At 40.2% G+C, this 22,932-nt stretch overlaps 1 protein-coding gene across 2 annotated transcripts in view; it reads right to left on the bottom strand.

Annotated features, from left to right (window-relative positions):
* Nucleotides 1–22,932, bottom strand: part of WDR70 (WD repeat domain 70) — a 263,085-nt gene that overhangs the window by 15,763 nt on the left and 224,390 nt on the right. For both annotated transcript variants that reach the window (XM_006730411.3, XM_031024925.2), the window contains 4 exons: nt 10,264–10,364; nt 8,561–8,640; nt 6,467–6,583; nt 3,600–3,762 (listed from right to left, as the gene is read on the bottom strand). In XM_006730411.3, the coding sequence (XP_006730474.1) occupies nt 3,600–3,762; nt 6,467–6,583; nt 8,561–8,640; nt 10,264–10,364 (461 nt within the window). The remainder of the gene's footprint in view (nt 1–3,599; nt 3,763–6,466; nt 6,584–8,560; nt 8,641–10,263; nt 10,365–22,932) is intronic.

The following is a 22,932-nucleotide window of genomic DNA, read 5'->3' as shown; positions in this document are numbered from 1 at the left end:
TTATCTTTAATTATATGGATGTGTTATACTTTTCTAAAACAATACCCATTGAAAGACATTTATATTGTTTTCAATCTTTTGCTTTCATAAACAATACTGAACTTGGGGCGCCTGGGTGGCTCAGTCGTTAAGCGTCTGCCTTCGGCTCAGGTCATGATCCCAAGGTCCTTGGATCGAGCCCCGCATCGGGCTCCCTGCTCAGCAGAAAGCCTGCTTCTCCCTCTCCCTCTCCCTCTCCCCCTGCTTGTGTTCCTTCTCTCACTATCTCTCTCTGTCAAATAAATAAATAAAATCTTAAAAAAAAAAAAAAAAAATAAATAAATAAATAAATAAATAAAATCTAAAAAAAAAAAAACAAAACAATACTGAACTTAATATCTTTGGACATACATATTTTCCTACATGTGCAAAAGTTCTGGAAATAGAATTGCCAAGTCAAAGGGTATTTGCATTTTAAATTTGTATAGATAGTGCCAAATTTTTATCCAAATGATGCTCACTATGTTTAGCAAATTTTAAAACATGGCTCTGTTTCTTCTTCTTTCCTCAGCTAATTTTTTTGTATGTTTCTAAACAAGTTTCTTTAAGTATAAAAAACCCCTAATAGTAATAGAAAATAATGACTCCATTAAAAACAGAAGTGTCAACAGAGGCATAATCTATAAGCTTATCTGACTGCCAATGTGTTGACATACATTAGTTCATACACACGCAAATTCTATACAAAAGAAGGCTAAATGCATACTAGTTAGCTGGCCAGCCTTGATATGACCCTCTTAGCTGTTGTAATACTATCCAACTAATTGTTCAGAGATGTTCCATCTGTACCGACTGGTTATTAGTACACACTGTGAACAACCACCACTGACATTACGGAGCCAAGTCTGTTCTGCTACATGGACCGCAGAGATGCAGCACTCCCCACCAGAGGCCCGCAAATCTCTTTAGTATTTTTGCGTGGGGTGCTTTCACTCACAACTGCAGCAGCTATCTCTCTTTGTCAGAGGGCTGTCAGCAGGTTGCTAAAGCCCTGGAAAGCTGGAAGTACCTGGGAATGTCTCCCCCAACCCCACCTCTAGCCATTAGCAAAGATCAATAGATCCTGGAGTATAAGTACTCCAGTTACCATGCCTCTGCCCAGGGTCTCCAGGGTTACCCTGTAGACTGAGCCAAAGTGGACCTCCCTCAAACTTTGCTTGATACACCCTTATTTGGCTTCATTACACTTCTCTACTCCCCTATTGGATTTCTCTATGGATGCTTCCTAACAGGCATCCTAATAATAAAGCATCCTAATAATAAAGCTTCCTAAAAGCACCTTTATATGAATCTTTTTCTCAGGATCTACTTCTAAGGAACCAAGCTAAAACAGTGTGTTTTTCTTTTATGCAAAGTAGCTCATAATGATTAGCAGATAGAGAACTGATACTGGGGGGCGCCTGGGTGTCTCAGCTGGTTAAGCGTCTGCCTTCAGTTCAGGTCATAATCCCAGGGTCCTGAGATCGAGCCCCGCATTGGGCTCTCTGCTTGGTGGGAAGCCTGCTTCTCCCTCTCCCACTCCCTCTGCTTGTGTTCCCTCTCTTGCTGTCTCTCTCTGTCAAAAAATAAAATCTTTAAAAAAAAAAAGAACTGATACTGGTATAACATGTCCATTGAGTTGGTTCATAAGTGATTTTTTTTCCAGCATGTTAATGTTCTGAAAAGTGATCAGGGTCCAGCTTTCTCATAATTGAAAACTTTAATAATATATGAAGACATCAAGAAAAAACCTGAATACACCTCCAATGATACAAAAATACATACACACGAGTTTATTTACTGTAGCACTGTCAGAAATTGCAAAATACTGGAACAACCTAAATATCCACTCATAGGAGAGTGGTTGAACAAACTATGATACATCCACAGAGTGGACTACTATGCAACAGTGAAAAAGAACGAGAAGGAGCTCTATGACCTGATGTAGAATGATTTCTAGGGCATAATCCTAGGTGAAAAAAAGCAAAGCCAGAAAGGGTATATTATGCTATCCTTCATGTAAAGGAGAGGGTAGAACAAAATACTCACAAATCTGTTCATTTGTGCAAGAGACCTACAGGAGAGGTAAACCAGAAACTAAAGAGATAGGCTACCTGTGAGGGTGAGTGGGGAAGGGACCGAGAGAAGCGGGACATGGAAATGAGGGAGCAGGGAGGAAGAACAAGTCTTTTTTAAGGCCCTGACTCCTAGCACTAGAGTAATATCTCGCACACCCTACACATACCTCCAAAATAAATAGAACATAGGGGAAACCCAAAAAAGGAATGCACACTAACAAATGACCCTAACTGCATTTCAAATGGATTACATAACCACCCTAACAGAAGTGGAGAAGAAAATACCTCATCCAAGTAACTGTGAAAAACAGTCTCTTCACCACATACTGTAAGGCTAAAAGGACAAAAACAAAAAACAAATCAAAATAAAAACAACAACAAAAAAAAACAAACAAAACCTACAAAAATGCAGTTAGGGAAATCCTAGTTAGGGAAAATGTTTCTCACAGGTGTATGGGTAGGCAATTCTGAAACTATTTTATATGTATACTAGAAGTGAATAAATAAGTAAATATACTGTCAGTAATGAGAGCTGGGTTTTTCATTATTGGAAAAAGAAGTTAAAAATACAGGAAGGAGAAAGGTAAAATGAAACCAGGGGTATAGTACTGAAATCAGAGGCATCAGTATAAACTCATAGTTTTTAAAATGTAAATACAGAGATATATGTATGTGTGTGTGTATGTATATATGTACATATGTGTATGTGTAATGAAGCATGGGTTAGTATACATATATATATTTCTAAGTTCTGTCAGCTAGGAAGACCTAAAGGAGGATCTAGAAGCAATGATATTTCAGTAGCTACAGACTTGTCTAGCATCACTGTCTTGGTTTCTAAACATTGTTCTCAAACAAAAGAAACCCAGGCGCCTTAAGAAGTAATTGATTCCAGGACTAGGCGAAGAAAAACAAAGATGACTCTGGCACATCTTATGGTATCAGAAAGTAAGGAAGTGCTAAAAAAAAAAAAAAAAAAAAATCTATAACACTACCCTTCTCAGTGTAACTGTACCTGGTTTAGAGGCTTTGAGAGCCACTACATGTTCATTCATGTTGAGCTATTTGAGGGAATCCGAGCAGGTGGGCTCTTCTCTGCCTATGTACCTATTACTTACATATATAGCTCTGTAAATGCAAAGCAGTCCTTAATGACAGACCTACAAACTGCTCCTCCTCATCTGCTTTGAGCCCTCCTCAACTAACATAACGCATACGGGTAGTGCTCTTCCTTTTTTTCATCAGAGGTAGAATGGGCTTCACATAATGGGTTTACACTAGGCCATAACTGATGGAATTGACCTACTTTAAAGATTCACCATTTTAGAGTCCTAAGGTTCAGGACTATGCCTAGGTTCAGGACTATGAGTACTTGGCTTATTTTTCATGCTCAAGAATAAAACAAGAAATGGAGAGTTAAAACCTCAAAGTAGCTGTTGTTATATTCTTTCTAATTCATTAAACATAATTTTTTTTTTCTATTTTAAAAGGCTGCTTCCTTACTTAGAATATGCTGGAGAAACCCAATACGGGTTGTCTTCAGCTGCTTTAGCATGCCGCAGAATGGCTTCCCGGGGATTGCTGTCATCAGTTTTGTCCAAAGCAATGTTCTTCACAATGTATGACGACAGAGTGCCCCCGTGGGTTCCAACCCGGCCACCACGACCTGTTTCCAAGGAAAAAACACAACTCAGAACTGGAATGAGCATGACAATATAGAAGCATACCCTGTACTTATCTGAAAAGGTTGAGAATCCCTCAGTGCTGGCTTCCAAGGTGGCAGGTGAAATGAGTAACAGAGTGAGGCCAGAGCTTCAGGTTTCCCCGATTTTTATCATTCCCTATGGAATCAAGGTGTTGAGCACTCTGGGGCTTCTTCAGATCTTGGCTTGAAGCACACAAATCTCAAGACTACTTCAGTGTCATCCCTTCAGCTTTCATTTATGATCATCACAACCAAAGCAGGAAATCAACAAACCTTAACTTCCCTATTAACATTTTTTTTAAGAGATTTTACTTATTTATTTGACAGAGAGTGACACAGCGAGAGAGGGAACACAAGCAGGGGCAGTGGGAGAGGCAGGCTCCCCACTGAGCAGGGAGCTCGATGAGGGGCTTGATCCCAGGACCCAGGCATCACGACCTGAGCCAAGGCAGACGCTCAACAACTGAGCCACCCAGGCGCCCCTCCCCATAACATTTTTAAATAAAGAGGTTTTTTGATAGGTCTTAGCTATTTAATCTACACAGTGACACCAATGCAAGGAGGAATCACAAACACTTTACCATGTTTAGGCCTTGAAGAGATCCCTCAAGCATGAACATTTGAAATTCAACTAATAAAAATAACCAATACTGGGGCACCTGGGTGGCTCAGCCGGTCAAGCGGCTGACTCTTGATTTTGGCTCAGGTCGTGATCTCGGGATTCTGGGGTGAAGCACTGAGGCAGGCCCCCAGATCAGTAGGGAGAGTCTGCCTCAGGATTCTCTCCCTCTGCCCCTCCCTGCCACTTGCACGCGTGTGCATGCTCTCTCTTTTTCTATCTCAAATAAATAAATAAATCTTAAAAAAAATTAACCTATATTTATTAGATGCCTATTTTAGCTTTAAGCAAACATATCTTAGGGCTTGCCATCTTCCAAGTACCTTGTAGGAGAAAAAACAAACAAGTTGAATAGACTGATTCACATTATTTTATGATACTGGAACTGCTCTAGTAGACAGAAAGCTCCGTAAGGGCAGGGATTTACAACCTGCTGGATCCCCAACAGCTAGTCTGGTGCCTGGTACTCAAAAATGTATGACTTTTTTTTAAAGATCTTATTAATTTATTTGTCAGAGAGAGAGAGAGACCACAGCAGGGGTGAGGCAGAGGGAGAGGGAGAAGCAGGCCTCCCGCTGAGCAGGGAGCCCTATGCGGGGCTCGATCCCAGGACCCTGGAATCATGACCTGAGCCAAAGGCAGATGCTTAACTGACTGAGCCACCCAGGCACCCCCAAAATTTATGACTTTTTAGGAAGACAAAAAAAACCCCACACACGAAGAGCCAAATTGTGCTATAAGATTAATTCTATAAATCAAGATAAAAGGAGACTAAATAAGGCAGGAAATAATTAATTGTGAAAGAATTTGTGTGGCCAGTAACTATTATAGTACTTAGAGAAGGGAGAGAGCTCTTTAGGCTGAGGTGGCTGGGGAGCTCTTTAGGAAGAGATGGATCCAATTTGAGAAAGCTCTGAAGGCAGAGGTCATTTTCAGAATGAGCAGAATGGTTTCAGAACCAAAGTACAGAAAAAGGACGATTCAGTGGGCCTTTGCAGGCAGGAGTGAAATGACAGTCGTATCAGATCAGAGGAAGAGAGAAGTGAGGTGGGATGCTCAAAAGTGGGTTAGAGTCAGACTGCCTAGAATGATTCTCTGGAAATGCAAATGGACAGTGGGGAGCTTATAAGATTTGGGGGCAGTAGCAATATGAAAGCCAGAGGAGCTGGAAATAAAAGCTGTGTAGAAGATGGACAGAGGCGGTGTGGGAAGGAAAGAGAGTGACTTCAGACAAGGTGCCTAGTTAGAAGGGCTTTTCAATAATCCAGGTAAGAATATTATTTAGGAACTTTGAGTTAGAATGGTGGCAGAGAAAATGTAAAAAAAAAAAAAAGTTAAGATAGATATGTGAAATGTTTTCAAGGCTGAAGGGGCAGGCCAAACAGATGTAAGCCCAGAACTGAGGTTCAGGATGAATGAACGAGTCAAAAGCTCCAGGCTTAGGAGCCTAGGAAAATGGAAACCACACAAGTGATAACTAGTAAAATGGGATTCCAGTTACTTTATGTGTTGTATGAGGGCCAATGCTGCCTCGCTTTCTTCTGGGGGTACCTACTTTCTTTCTTTCTTTTGGTGGTTGGGGTGGGGGGGTACCTACTTTCTTAAAAACTCTAAGGACTTTTATTCATCCTCTAGGGGAAACCTAATGTGAAACCTAATCCAGCCTGGATTCTGGTCAAAGTACCCAAATGTTGTATATGAAGCCAATATTGAGAGCAGCGGCTTTAACACTGGGTTCCAGGAGCCCTAGAGTTCCACCAAGATCACCTAAAAGGGCTCAAGTTAGAGACCGAGCAGAAAGGGGTCCAGGCTTCCTCTCTAGGTTAACACAGCAGCTCCATTTGTATCAGTTTTATGCACCTGGATTCTGCATCCTTTAAGCAAAAACTTCTGATACTAAAAAGAGAATGTTTGAAAACCACCATGTAAAATCTCTCTGGAGACAAAGCAGCAACCAGGAGCAAAGGATCTTCCCAATTCTCTACCAGTGACCCACCCCCCCCTCCACCCCCTTTGCAGGTCACAAGCTGGAGAGATCACAGTCACCTGGGCCTGCCACAGGAGGTTCGGGTTTATGCGACTTCAAGGGATCCAGTCTGTCCTTCTCCAGCTGCTTCCTTGTACTCCGTTGGCGGGGCTCACGGAACATAGGCAAGGCATGAGCTACGAGAAGTCACATTTGAAAAATTTTATTTTAATAATAACCCTTCCACCCAAAAACATAGCTGAAGCATGACTAAGTAGAAGATGAAATGGAAGTCATAATGGCAGCCTTCATCTAATAATAAAAGACAGTCTTACTGTAACCGATTAGCCAATTTTGTTTGAGACCAAGATTCATTGTTCACCTCCCCTGCAACTAATGGCGCTCAGGAAATGCTGTCAAATACTGTCACGGAAACACTGGTGAGGATCCCCATCACACGGACCATGGGTAGCAGTTAAACTTAATTTCTGTGGTTTTGAAATGAAACACTCAGTGGGACTGCTTCTTCTTTTTTTTCTTACAGGACCCAAATGTGAATGATGCAGCTTGCTTGTCAGCCCTGAAGTCTCCTCGGACACCTCACAAACACTGGAATCACTTCACACGTTCTTGAAATGTGACCACCGCTCAGGAGGAGTTGACAACACTGAGTAACTGGAAGGGAGGAACACTTCTCCCACTGAAACTGGGATAAAGTTTGCCCTGAATGCAGGGGGGTGCCTGAATCTCCTGGCATGGTGACTTGATGGGGACTTTTCCCTACTTCTATATGGTGGACAAAACAAAAGGATAAGAATCAGAGTAGTATTTGTCCAATTGCTATTGGCTGTTCACTCAACGTCAGAATTAACTTTTATAATATAAAACAGTATATGAATGTAAAAAGGAAACAGTGATATTCTGCAGGAGAGCAAGAAGGTGACCGGGGAAAAAAATTAAATAATGATATTTTTCTTGACCAAAAACTGTATCAAAATAATTTCTTTGGATCCTATTTAAAAGAGAAAACCTTTTCCCAGGGGAGTAGGGGAGCAAAGGAAACAGATTAAGAGGGGTTCAAAGGGAATTTATAACATGAATGACAGAAATGTCTAAAATACCTCAAAAACCCTTCCAGTATCCCCTCCCCCTAGCACCAGCTGGGGCCAGGACCATCTCACTCACCAGTTAAACTCGCCTGCCTTGAGTCAGGGGAGCTGAGAAACACAGCCACCCGTCACTCTGTTGGGCAACACGACACAACAGTATTTTTAGGAGGGGGAAAAATAGCTTTTCACTTCAAACGACTGGAGGAATTTAAGTAGGCCGCATGTAATTACATGAGCTAGACTGATTGTGACACCGACTTTAACACTTCTACTCTTGCAAAAAGTGTCACGGGATCTCCTTACCGATCATAAGCTCCAGGGCACTTGGTCTTAGAGGAGACCCACCACCAGGGAGAAAAACCCAGCAGTACAGCGCCCCCTGGGCTTTAGACCGAGACCCTGATAACGTCCACAGGACATCTGCTCATCACAACTGCTACTGCATCCAAGATGTCCTTCCTAGCCACTGCCTGTGAGAGGTCTGAGGCCCTGGCTCTGGGCAACACAAATCTGCCAGGCTGACAAGGTTGTGTGACAAACCCAAGAGAAGCTGCTTATTCTGGTAAGATTTCTGGTACCCCAGGTAGTTCATTTTGTATCTAAATGTCTCTGGATCTGTTGTCACAGAGTCTCAGAGGGAGCTGAAGGAGACCTTTCACCTAGTCTCCTCCCTCTCCTGATAAAGTTCAGTTGTTCAACATCACACTGCAAGTCATTGGTAGAACTGGACAAATCCAGGTCTCCTGATTCCAAGACCAGCACTCATCGTTGTTTATTCTTAGAACAGACTGTTATTCTTTAAAAGGCTGCTATGGAGTAATGCATTAGGCTCAAACAGGCTTTTCCCTTTTGGGTTGAAAGTTACATGAAATTACCCTGTCTCTGTGATGAGTCACAGAAGCTAAAGCAGTTAGCTGTTACATGACTTGCAGTCCTGTCCACATGGTATTTTGTAATATATGCCTGGACTCTGAAGACTTTTTCTGTCTCTAAAGCCATGAGATCAACACCACACAACAGGAGAAGGGAGAGAGACGATGGAGAGAGACCATGCTAACAACTTACGGGTGATGATGTAGTCCTGGGTTAGAGTCTCAGCTTGTTTTGCCTTCCGCTGGGTTTTAACCACACATAATTTTGCTCCCCTGGGGTGGGTAAAAGCACATTATTTTCTTTACTTGGTCTTCTAAACAAAAAGTTATGTCAAAAGCATTACTTCCAGGAACATACTCTGTGCACACCATCTCACCAAGTCCTTGACTTTCTAAGGGATGGCAACAGAAGGGGCCTTGGTGATAAGGGATTAAATTTATGGGAAAGCAAGTCTGTCAGTCAGTGGTCACTACTGAGTGAAAGGGTTGAAGAGGTAACCGGGCAACAGAACACTAGTTTAAAAAATCTACAGAAGTAACTTAAAATTTTAAGATCTTAGAGAGATACAAATAAAATTAACCAACCTTTTCACCCTGAAGGTCACAGGGTTCAAATTTTAGTTTATGTCCCAGATGAAAGCAACCTGGGTGGTCTACACCCCAAGTGGCATTTGTCCACATCTCAACTGTAAGAGTACAAGTGTCTGGAACTGAGTCGGCTTGGCAGTGTTGCCACGGGGCAACTGCCCAAGAATGTGTGGGATTAACCAAAAGTCTGATTAGAACATTTCACTTCTCCTTAGTAATAATGAGCTATCCCTCTCAGGAGGAGCAAATACAAATAAAAAAATTCCTTCAAGATTCCAAACACAGAAGTTTCCAAATCGGTGCTATCAAATGGGGCTCATCGTTTTCTCAAGTGAAACAGACTCTCTCTCATTCTAATTACATTAGCATTTTCAATTTCTTTATTAAAAAACAAAATCCTATTTGTTCTTAAACACAATAAAAACTTTATTTTATAGGGCAAGGGTTCCAAAGCTAGTCCACAAAGTTCCAAGGGAAGACAGGACTGTCTGTTTCTATTCAGATCCAAATTACAACAACGAGTATTCATAAATAGAGGAGGAGTTTCCTTTCCTCAAAAAGGATGTGGGATCTCAAAATAGGTTTATGGGGGACCCCAATTAATTTTGCATGTGAACTTAAATACTAGGTAACCAAGGCTTACTCTAAAGAAAGAGCTAATCAAGTACTGTACCTTAAGAGAGAAACAAAACCATCTTTTGGGGTTGTGACAAATGTTCGCCTTTGTGCCCAAAGAAAATGAAAATAATTGAGGAACTGATGGAGACTCCAGTGAAGTTTTCAGACTTCTGAAACACACTGGGATGTTTAAGTCTAGCATTTGGGGTGGGCATGGGGTCGGAGAGGAAATAATTTGTGCTGTCCCCTTGGCAGAGAACCCCCCAAATCCAAACCACTACCTGATAAAAGACCAAACAGAAAGGGAACAAAACAGACTAGCTGTTTCCATTTCCTGTAAGTGGTTAGTTCCCTGCTTTGTTAATCCCTTACATGTATCACTGCTAATGCCATGTCCAGGGTGGTATGCGAAGTGGGCAAGACTTTTTCCCCCTTTGCACTCAATATTTCAGCTAAAGAACTGCAAATCCCCAGGAAACTTTCACTTTGAATTCTGTCTGGATCAAGGGCAATATCCAAATCCTCTTTAAAGTACAATACCAGGAGTTTGAGGCTTTACTCTGTGCCAGCTGCGTTTTCTAAAAGGGTGGATCCCCATCAAAGGGGGAAATAAATAAAAGCAGGCTGGGAAAAGAAGCCCTCCCCCCAGTTGTTGTCATCCATCTAAAACAGGCAATACTTATGAAATACCTTTGGCTCTTGTTGGGGTCATAATAGACTTTAGCCAATCCATTGCCAGTTCCTACCATGATCTGGTTCAGCTTTGGATGCCACAGGCAGCGGACAACACTCTGAAAAGGAAAGGCATGGTAATCAACTAAAGACACCAAATAAAAATGGGAAAAATCCTGCTAGTACTTTGATGGCTAGTTTACTAAACTGAATACCATCCTGATGGCTACCTATAATTTTTAGGACATTTCCCCCTTAAACCATTAGGTTGTGTCCCTGAGGTTAGGTTCTATTCCATCACTTGTTATATGTGTGATACCCTTTAAAAATGAAAAAGATGCTCCTTCCTGACACTGCTCCTCTCTTTTCCTGACAACCTAGCAACCACAAAGTTAGGCTTCCCCAGCTCCATTGCCATGTGAGGCTGGCATCTTGGAATGCTAAACCCACATAACTCAATTCTGCTTACCACTGAAGCAGATTTAGATCTCAGTGTTTCATGCTTTTATACACACAATATGTCCCTCTGGACAGCAGACTGAAGCCAGGTGCTTATTGTTTTTAGTTCACAAAGATCCAAATCTCATAAAGCTTTTTCAGGAACAACACATATTTTCAGGCATTGAAAAATACCTCCCTATCTATGAGATAAACCAGCAGGATAATAGCAGAAGTAAAACCGAGATACAGCATACAAAGACTTGACATTAACCTGAATGAAAAACTATTTAAGAGAAGGTTCACTGGAAGTTATGATCCTTTGAATTCATTACTGCTAAGGAAAATAAGTGGTGCTCTGGGGTCAAAAAGAATGAATTCTCAGTGAGAACTACAACCTGTTTTTAATTTTTGTCTGCAGTAAGAGGGCCGAGGTGGGAGGTTTAGCAGGGATAGAATGAAGGGGGGAAAGATAAAGCTAAAATTGGTAGGCAGAGACACCATGTGCTAGGTTTTGCAGATCTCACTCTGATAGAACAAGTAATGAGTGGAAACACCAATTCAAGATTTATTAAAAATCATCACATGCCAAGCAATGTACAAGGACTAAGGAAAAAAGCGTACAATTAGATACTGTTATTTTAGGTTCTAATAGTAAAATGAAAATCATGAAATTCCTGCCTTCCAAATCTATCTCAGGCTGAATTTCTCTGGTTTCTTCTCCCTAACCATCCCACTCATTTGTTAAGACAGAGTATCTGTGAATCTCCTCAATCCCTTTTGATAGAAATTCTGGCTCCCACTTGACAGGCAGGAAGTATGCATATAGTTATATGGCCACAAATCCTTCTCTGAGATTCATGAGGAACTCAAGAGGAAATGAAAGAGTCTGCAGGACTTCTAATTCTTGTCTGACAATACAAGAGTGGTTCTTAAGCTCTGCACCACTGAAGACAGTTGAGATGTTCTCCTGAGAAAATTGAGTGGCTGTGTTTTCCCAGTTTGGGGGTGGGGGTAAAATTAGGTTAAAAGGGCAGGTTTTTGTTGTTTTTTTTTTTAAGATTTTATTTATTTGACAGAGACAGAGACAGCGAGAGCAGGAACACCAGCAGGGGGAGTGGGAGAGGGAGAAGCAGGCTTCCCGCTGAGCAGGGAGCCCGATGTGGGACTCGATCCCAGGACTCTGGGATCATGACCTGAGCTGAAGGCAGCCGCTTAACGACTGAGCCACCCAGGCGCCCAAAAGGGCAGGTTTTTATAATTTTTCTTAAATCTATGGTGCCTGCTACCCAGTGTCCACTAGCAAGTGCTAAAAGATGATAAAACATATAGTGGTAAGTGAATATTAACAAAAATCCTTGAAAACAGTATATCATATATGGTTTGGCTTTTGGGGGAGGGTTGTCATTTTTCACATATGCTTGTGAAACCTACTGTATAATGCATGAGTATAGAAGACATATTTCATCTTATAAAACTGTGCTTGGTTGGTAAGATGAAATTAAGGATATCAACAGTTCATGGTCTACAAAGCACAGCCTGACTTACAGGTGCTCTGCCACTGAGGTTAATTTGAGAACCATGCCTTGGCCACTGGAAATTTCCAAATGGTCATGGCCAGGTATAAGGAAACATGAGAAGAGTCACAAACTTAACTTCATAAACCCTATCTAGAATAAGTTCATCTAAGCCAATACTGGTCTCCTTCAAATCAATGCTTACATGTCATCACGCCAAGACCGCCCCATTTAAAATTGTACCCCACAACTTTCCTTACTCTGTTTTTTCATTTTTCCAAAGCATGTATCACCTTTTAACATAATATGTAATTTATTGTTAATTATGCTTATTATCTGCTTCCCTGACCTGAACATATTTTCCACATAGGCAGAGATCTTGGTGTGTTTTGGGTGGAAATGCATCCCAAATGCCTAGATTAGTGTGTGGTGCTCAATAAATGTTTGCTGTTGGAATGAATTAAAAGTAAGAGTTCACCCAAGCCTAAATGGATTGCTTTGCTAAGTGGAATTAGAGACAATTTTCAAGTTAAAATCATTACTATCTATGGAGAATAATTTTATTTCTCTAAATCATTATCATACTCAAGTATCCTACAAACAAGTAGGGTTTGTTTCTTCCTAATGTGGTCCTAAAGAGAGGGACATGCATGAGAGATAACAGTAAGAGGGGCTTTTAAGGGCCTTCAGAAATCCCAGCCACCCACAAATGGCCCCAGGACAATCTCAAGGACATAGTATTAAAGTTATTTCTCTTCCTTGGTTCTCTAGAGGTCTGGGTAAGCGGTCTAAGATTACTGGTTCTCAAATATGTTTTCAAGTGAGCAGGGTGCAGAATTGGAAAGGATCCACAATGTAGGCCTGGTAAATTCCAAGACACCCAGCCAAATAGGCAGTTTCCAGGGGCAGCAGGTTACTGTTACTCTCTCCCTCTAGGCTGAGGGTGTAAATGTTAGAGAGAGGCAACTGCCCAGGCCAACAGACCAAGGCCTGATTGCTTTCTAGGTAGTCCAAGCTCAGGGCACTGCACCTCTATTCCTGTTCACATCCTTTCCCCTCCAGAGCTCTCAGACACACACATGGCTGGTCAGCATAAAGCTCATGGAGAAGCACATTTACCCTCCTTTTCACATGGAAGCAGGGAGAATGCAAATAAGACCCCTTGAACTAAACAGTCATTCCAGAGCTCCATCCACTGTGGCGATGAGTCACCAAAGCAGCCAATGAGGGCTCTGGGAGCAGCCTAACTTAGGCAAAGGATACTTAAGGCTCAATTACCCTAAGACTGGTTATTAATCAAATACTACAGGGATTCCAAAACATGGAATGCAGAAACAGAATTCAAAGTCAAAGGTGGGTGGGCCTTTTTTGTTTATTAATATTTATTGTGTGTGTTTAGCTAACCTTTGTAAACTTTGCAGCTAATGCGGCTCCGCACTTTGTCCTGTCAAGGAAATGCATCTTACAGCAGAGAGCTGGCCATCTGCCAAGCCAAACAATCCCTGAGACAGCGGCAGGGCTGGGGAGCAAGCAGAGCTGCCACGCTGCTCACTTGTCAAACTTACACACCGGGCTTTACTTAACAACAATGCGACACGTGCCTGCTAGAAACCCAAGGAACTATCAGAAGACATATGAGCTATAACTACTTAGAAACAGTGCATTCACTCCATCAACCATCCAGCCTTCCTTTAGACTGTTCTTGAGGAGGTGCTTCTGTGGCCAGGGGTTGACACAATCGGACCTACAGATTTCCTGAGCAACGCAGCAAACGGAGGGTCCCGAGCACGCCTGAATGGAAGGACTGGAGAGGAAAATGACACAAGAGCTACCCGGATCTAAGAGAAAGCCTTCACACTGTATCATGAGATTCAAATGGCAGAAGCCCACTGTGGTGGGAAGGACTAGATTCTGAAATTAGTCTGCATATTTTAATATACTGTTTGCTTAATTAAATTAATAAAGCATTTTATTCTTACACTCATCTACTTCACCTTACCAAAACAATGTGGGTCCGCTAATGGCTTTCCCTTGCTAATTAGGCTGAACTCCATTTTAGCATGAAATTAGGTGTAGCCTTGTAAACCAAAGCCCACCTTCATTTTAGCTTTATAATTTGGCAGTGCAAAGTAACCGCAATCTGCCCCAAAGGTACTTAGCTCTAGCAGCAGCCATAAAGAGACGGTAATGGGGCTGGAGATCATAAGCAAGATGATAAGAAGGAATTACAAGACTTTAATGTACTTAACACAGAGATCTTTCTTCTCTGCAGACACCAAAGAAAAAACAGGGGTGTGGGCTGGGGAAGAAGAGAGCACTGCGTACAAACAGCAGTGTCAATATTCCCAAACAGGAATTTTGGAATTACCCCTTAGCAAAAGTAAAAAGGCCACAAAAAATTCCAAATAATTTATTTCTGTGGTTTTTCTGGTTTACTTTAAGTGAAATCATGGGAGCAAATAAAGACAGGAGAAGGAAACCAATGAGAGAAGTGAATTTATATTTTAGGACACTGTAGGAAGGGAACCACTAGGTTTCTGGAATTTTATATTATTTAAAGTAACTGAATCCTTGCAACAATACTACAAAATTAGTAATGTCATCCTCATTTCACAAAAACAAGAAACTGAGGCTTGTAAGAGGGTGGGTAACTTTCCCAAGGCCATACAGCTTATACAGAAAGGAGTTGGGATCAGTGGGGAGGTTTTCCCAACTCCAATGCTCGCTCCCTGATACCACTTAATTATGCAAAGTCCTATTTTAGAAGATGGGGAGGAAGGGATGTGGGGGATCTGAAATCATTTCCAAACCTACCTAAGCCAGAAGTAGAAATCTTAGCAAGTTTATATTAAAAGGCAGATGGTATAACTAAAATCATAAAGGAAAAGGCTCACTACTACCCAGGTCACAAATGTCACTATAAAAGAAATCAATGCCTGTATAATTTCTTAGGCGTCTGTAATGCACATATCCAAACACCACCCTTATTCTACTTTACATGCTAAAAGAAGCCTAACATCCTTCATAATTTTATATCTTAAACATGATTATGATGAAACACCATTTCCTGATCCTTCCCAGCTGCTGAGCCACACTGTAAACCAAACTCTATCTGGTTTTTTCATGTTTGTTCTTTGTCACATAGTACAAGAATGGATAAGCTACCTAGTGATTCCTTGGGAGAACAAGCACTTTTCAGATTTTTCAAATAAGGAGCCTTACACCTGTCTGTGAAGGAGACTGTCGCAGTTTTGCAGACCTGTATAGAGGCAGCCTCACGGTCATGGACATCCTCAGGAATATCCACTGCATTTGAACGGCTGTGTGTGTGCTGATTCCCAAGGCTAAGATCATAGATCAAGATATGAGTCCAAAATAAATAAAGAGAAGGCAGATGAAAACGGAAAAATACTGGAGAAAGAACTTTCTTCACATTTTCACCAGCCCAAGTTTTAGTTCACATTAAAAAAACTGCTTTCTACATTAAAATATTGAGCCAGGGAGGTAGAAGAGTAATATGAGAATTCTTTATACCTTTCTAGGCTATTTGTCCTGTCCTGCCAAAGCCATGATGTCCCCAAATTTGGATTATTCTGCAGCATGCATGGGCCATGAGGCTTGGCTTCATCCCTCTAAAGTTCAGGAAACAAACCTGGTAAATAAGCCTCAGTCTCCAATAAATAGATTCCTCAACACTCACCTGATCTCCATGGAGACTTCCCTCAAATGGAAAAAATTAAAGACATTTTCTCTGCTCTTCTAAGTACACACCTATCCTTTCTTCTTCCTCCACACCTCCTCCAACTCCAAGGAAGTTCTACCATAGGGCCAAACATGTAGCGACTGTCACTCTTTGCTGGAAATCGTCTCAATCCTCCCCCTTTCCTGCCCCAAGTAATTTTCTGATAAACCAGATAGCAGCTCAATGGTGAAAAGAAAAAAATGCCATTTTTATAAATGTAGGGGCTGCTGCAGAAAAACCAAACAAGGAGAAGAGCTGCTCTATACCTCCCATAAATATTTGATACAGATGTACAGATTATGACTTTTAAAAACTAGCACCTAATTATCAAACTAATTCCCATCAAAGCCATGGAAAATTCATTTATTAAAATCTTTTCATTTATAGCCTATGCTCTAAAATTAAGGTAATTGCTAAAGCAGCAAAAGTTTGAAACCTGGTAGTTGTTCTTGGCACTAAATGAATCACATCTGTATCTGATAATAAAAATGCCTAAAGAATTTCATCACGAGAAGAAGTTCTCAGAGAAAAATGGAAGGTCTCTTGGGTAAGAAAATTAAATACAATTTTCCTCATCTAATTCAAAACACTAAATGTTAGTTTGCTCCAATCCACTTATTTGAGAAGTATTTACAAAGGCAAAGAAAGCATAAATAATGACTGAAGAAAATCTGGTAATTATTCTTATTAGTGACAGCCTGGGAGCCGGAAACAAGCAGGCGGCTGGAAGCTGGAGTCCACAGGATGAGTGACACTGGTGGTGGATCCTACAAGGCAAATATCCCAGAGGCCCCATACCACAGTGATCCACATAAAAGCAGCACTTACTGGAGGCATAGTTCTAAAATTCTAGCAGAGCTTCCCACTGGTGGGCACAGGATGGGTTGCAGGCAATTCCTCAGGCCTGAGATGGGCATAGGGGCCCTAGAGCCTTTGGCAAATCAGCGAAGAGTACCCTTATCTGTTTATATCACACATTATCGTTATGAGCACCAGGTTGAGAAAAAGCTTGAGAACACTACCTAAGGCCTTGTCTCTCAATCTAATCTACACAGACCCAGGCCTCCTTACCCTTCTTCATTCATCAAGTTAAAGATAGCCAAGGCCATACATGAAAAAACCACAGCTAACATCATATTCAATGGTGAAAAGCTGAGAGCTTTTCCCCTAAGATCAGGAACAAGACAAAGATGTCTACTCTTACCACTTTTATTCAACATAGTACTGGAAGTCCTGGCTAAAGCAATCAGACAAGAAAAAATAAAAAAATAAAAGGCATCCACAATGTAAGGAAGAAGTAAAACTTTCACTATTTGCAGATCACATAATACTGTATATAGAAAATCCTAGGGGCGCCTGGGTGGTTCAGTCATTAAGTGTCTGCCTTCGGCTCTCGTCATGATCCCAGGGTCCTGGGATCGAGCCCCGCATCAGGCTCCCTGCTCCACGGGGAGCCTGCTTCTCCCTCTCCCACTCCCCCGCTTGTGTTCCTGCTCTCGCTATCTCTCTATCAAATAAATAAATAAAATCTTTAAAAAAAAAAGAAAAAGAAAAAGAAAATCCTAAAGACTCAACCAAGAAACTAGTAGAACTAATAAATTCAGTAAGGTCACAGGAAACAAAATCTATATACAGAAACCCATTGCATTTCTATACATTAATAATAAAGTGACAGAAAGAGAAATGAAGAAAATAATCCCATTCATAATTGTACCAAAAATAATAAAATACCTAGGAATAAACTTAACCAAAGAGGTGAACGATCTTTACTCTGAAAACTAAAGAACACTGATGAAAGAAATTGAAGATGACACAAACAAATGGAAAGATAGTCCATACTAATGGATTGGAAGAACAAACACTGTTAAAATGTCCATATTACCCAAAAGAATCTACAGATTTAGTGCAAACCCTATCAAAATACCAACAATATTCTTCACAGGACTAGAACAAATAATCTTAAAATTTGTATGGAACCACAAAAGACCTCAAATAGTCAAAGGAATCTTGAAAAAAGAAGAACAAAACAGGAGGTAACACAATCCCAGATACTAAGATATATTACCGAGCTGCACTAATCAAAACAGTATGGTACTGGCACAAAAATAGACACAGATCAATAGAACAGAATAGAGAGCCCAGAAATAAATCCACAATTATATGGTCAAATAATCTTCAACAAAGGAGTCATGATTATGCAATGGGAAAAAGTTTCTTCAACAAATGGTGCTGGGAAAACTGGACAGCTACATGCAAAAAAATGCAAATGGACCCCTTTCTCACACCATACACAAAATAAACTCAAAATGGATTAAAGACCTAAATTTAAGATCTGAAACTATAAAAATTTCTCTGTAATTTCTCTGACATTGGCCATAGCAACATTTTTCTAGATAGGCCTCCTGAGACAAGGGAAACAAAAGCAAAAAGAAACTATTAGGACTCCATCAAAATAAAAAGTTTTTACACAACAAAGGAAACTATCAACAAAACTAAATGACAACCTATTGAATGGGAGAAGATATTTGTTAATGGCACATTGGATAAAGGGGTACTATCCAAAATACATAAAGTACTTCTATAACTCAACACCCAAGAAACAATCTGATTAAAGAATGGGCAGAAAACCTGAATAGACATTTTTCAAATGTAGACATACAGATGGCCAATAGACACATGAAAACATGCTCAACATCACTCATCACCAGGAAAATGAAAACCAAAACCACAATGAAGTATCACCTCACACCTCTCAGAATGACTAAAATCAAACAGACAAGAAACAACAAGCATTGGTGAGGATGTGGAGAAAAACATACCCTTGTACACTATTGGTAGGAATGCAAACTGGTACAGCCACTGTGGAAAAGAATATGGAGGATCCTCAAAAAATTAAAAATAGAATTGCCATATCATCCAGTAATACTACTACTCAGTATTTACCAAAAAAACAAAAAAAACAAAAACAAAAACACTAATTCAAAAAGATACATGCACCCCTAACTTATTGCAGCATTATTTACAATAGCCAAATTATGGAAGTAACCCAAGTGCCCATCAACAGATGAATGGATAAAGAAGTGGAATATATATACAATGGAATATTACTCAGACATAAAAAATAATAACATCTTGCCATTTGCAACAACAGAGATGGATCCAGAGGATATAATACTAAGTAAAATAAGTCAGTCAGACAAAGGCAAATACCACGACCACAAAACAAAGGAGCAAAGAAAAAAAGAGACAAACCAAAAAACAGACTCTTAACTATAGAGAATTGATGGTTACCAGTGGGGAGGTGGGTTGGAGGATGAGTAAAATAAATAAAGGGGATTAAGAGTACACTTATAGGGGCGCCTGGGTGGCTCAGTTATTAGGCGTCTGCCTTCGGCTCAGGTCATGGTCCCAGGGTCCTGGGATGGAGCCCCGCATCGGGCTCCCTGCTTCTCGGGAAGCCTGCTTCTCCCTCTCCCACTCCCCCTGCTTGTGTTCCCTCTCTCGCTGTGTCTCTCTGTCAAATAAATAAATAAAAATATTTAATAAAAAAAAAGAGTACAGTTACAATGATGAATACTGAGTAATGTAAAGAATTGAGTCACTATATTGTACACCTGAAACTCATATAACACTGTATGTTAACTACACTGGACTTAAAATTTTAAAAAAGACAGATATGGGCATAAAGATAATAACCATAGGGGCACCTGGGTGGCTCAGTCATTAAGCGTCTGCCTTTGGCTCAGGTCATGATCCCAGGGGTCCTGGGATCGAGCCCCGCATCAGTCTCCCTGCTCTGCGGGAAGCCTGCTTCTCCCTCTCCTACTCCCCCTGCTTGTGTTCCCTCTCTCGCTGTCTCTCTCTCTGTGTCAAATAAAATCTTAAAAAAAAAAAATTAAAAAAAAAAGATAACCATAAATCCTCTGCTTATATGAATAAACAAAGCACAAGTAGATAAAGCTATTAAATCCCTAACTACAAGATAAGAAATATGCATAATTAGATCTTGGAAATCATCAGCTATGTAAAACCAAACCAAACCAAACCAAACCGTAAAAGCTGAATCTTCAAAAATGAATTATATAGGATATATATCTTAAAGCACTATTTATCTTAATATAGCACTATTTATCTTAATATAGTATGGGTAAAAATGTTTTACAAATCATACTCTTTTACTTTGCCCTTTGGGGGTCTCATAACCCCTCCTCATACATGACAAAGCATTATCTACCACTCCAAAAAAGAAAAAAAAAACTACCCTGGGATATGTGTTAATTATAGACCTCTTTCTTCCCCACACTATATATAATTGTGAAAGTCTGGCCAGAGCTCTGATAGAACAGCTGGAAAACTTGTTACTGAAGATCATTCATCAAATTCAGGTTGGGAGAGGAAAAACTGTCACAGAATATCCTCCAAGACATGAAGTCCTTCACCCTATCAGTGGGATGTCATACGGTGCTGGGGTTAGACAACAGAGCACTAGTCATCATTGCATTGGATGTTTTCACATTGTATAAAGAATAGTGTGCCATTTTGAACACCTTCAAACGTCTACAAAATCAAGTTCTCCTTTTCTGATATTTTATAAAGGAGTCAAGTATGTTTCTCCTTCAGGGCTGTATTATCTAGTGGCTAACTCTTCATCCAGTTTACCATTCATGGCAATCATATCTATACAAGGAAATACAAATAAATTTAAATACCAATTAAAAGAACACCAAACACAAGAGTATAGAGAAGGAAAAAAATGTTTCTATTTAACCAAAAAGGTAATAGTGAGTGTTGCTATTGTTTTTGCAGATCCAGAAATGGAAGCAAAACAGTAAACAGAAAACATTTCTTTGAAACTGCTAACACCAATAAGTAGCAGATGCCTTTTAATATAGCACGGTACAGGGTTAAATGCCACTAGAAAATGAGGAAACTATTACACTGAACGAGCCCTCCTTTTGGTCCTCATTCTTTTGCTTTCAATGATTTATGAAGCCTACAGCAGCATGTGATTGGCACTTCAACTCGATGTAACTCTCAAAATGAGATCATTCCAAATAGATTATCAAAGAGATAATTATAGGAAAGACATCTCACTATAGGTTTTGAATGCATTCATACAGCAAGCATTATTTCAAGGAGAGAATGGCTGAAAAGAGAGTATCAGAGAGAACAGAAATGTTGAGAAAATCTGACCCACAAGGAAATGTTAAAAAAAAAACCAAAAACTAAGTTTGGTTCTCTTGGACAAGAGAAGACTGAACAGAAACTTTGTAATAGAGGAAACAGGGGATGTTGACCAGCTGTTCTCCAACTCCATGAGGACTCGAGTAAAGGATGTGGGCTCTAAGCTTAAGAATGTGAGGCTAAAGTACAGGAAAAAAATAAAAAAGATCTGATGGTAAGGGATTTCAACAACAGGAATGAACTCTTTGGAAGGGTTGTAAAATCTTCTGTTAAAATTAAGTCTAAATTAAAAAAAAAAAGCTTTTGAGAGCCTCAAAAAAAAAATTAAGTCTAAATTTCACACAGAAGAATTAAGGCATAGTTCTCAGGTAGGCAAGGAGATGGACTCTGGAAGACAATATTGAGAAACTAAACGAAGTATGCTCGATGCCAGATGGCAGCTGATTAAGCAAAAGCCAGTAGCTCTGCCTGTGGCACAGTTACGTCAAGGGAACACACCACCAGAGTAAGGGAAGGGACTCATACCAGGATCGATGACATTATTTTATTTCCCACAATATGAATGTCCCTGCAAATGTGCAGGGATCTTAGAAGCTTCCTCTTAGGCACATCTGCTGCAATCTGTACTATTTCATTATGTATTTTCCATTACCACTGTAATTTTTTTTAGGAAGGCAGAGAGGAAGAGAGGGAGGGAGGGAAGGAGAGAAGGACAGAACAGAACTGGTCTTAGGTGAGACAGAGGAAACATTCCACTCAGTCTCTCCTTCCCAATGCAGTTATATAAGATAGAAGGCATAGAGCACCCATTTGAGGACTCTGAAAAGTAAATAGTAGTAGGTGGATTGGAGAATTAGTCCAGAATTCAGAGCATCACTGAAGCAAAAGTGAGTTTACTATTTCCCTTACTCCAGTACTTCCCCTACCCACCCCACCAAAATCTGTGATGCACAAAATATCAAAATTTTGAAAAAGACAGCTCAGTCCAACTCAGTTTCCCTTTTGCCTTAAGCACAGGGCTTGGTACAGCCCTGTTACTCTTCCCATTTTTATTTAAAATCTTGGTGTTTTATTCATCATGGATTTTTTGCATTAATTTTCCTTTTTTTATAATGTTGCATTAAAATGTCATTTATCGTGACTACTGAGTTTTTTGGCACCTCTTTAAATTTTGTACTTGAGCCTGACCCTAGTCCTGGCCCTGCCTCAACCTACATCTCCCTCTATTACATAAAATTTAGCCCAAAATGGACCACTAGACCTAAATACAAAACATAAAACTTTTAGAAGAAAATCTGGGTGACCTGGGGTCAGTCAAGGAGTTCTCAGATATGACATGAAAAGCACACCCTATAAAAGAAAAAACTGATAAATTGGACTGTATCAAATTTAAAATCTTTTGTTTTGTAAAAGCCACTATTAAGAAAAAAATAAGCAACAGACCAGGAGAAAATATTTCCAGATATCCTAAAAAGAACTTGGTGTCTAGAATATATAAAAGACTCTCAAAACTTAACAATAAGAAAACAAACAACCTTAAAAATGGGCACAAAACTTGAACAGGTACTTCACCAAAGAGAATAACAATGGACAAAGAGCACATGAAGATACTCAATATCATTAGTCATTAGAAAAATGCAAATTATAGGCAAGATGGCGGAGGAGTAGGAGACCTGGATTTCGTCTCCTCTCAGGAATTCAGCTGGATAGGGGTCAAACCATTCTGAACACCTACGAACTCAACAGGACATCGAAGAAAAGAAGAGCAACAACTCTCTGAACAGAAAAGCAACCACTTTCTGGAAG

This window comes from Leptonychotes weddellii, chromosome 7 (assembly GCF_054177405.1).
Source record: "Leptonychotes weddellii isolate Sample4059 chromosome 7, ASM5417740v2, whole genome shotgun sequence".
NCBI classification, from domain to species: Eukaryota; Metazoa; Chordata; class Mammalia; order Carnivora; family Phocidae; genus Leptonychotes; species Leptonychotes weddellii.
The sequence above is the reverse complement of the archived record's forward strand: the minus strand, read 5'-3'. Positions and strand labels throughout refer to the sequence as shown.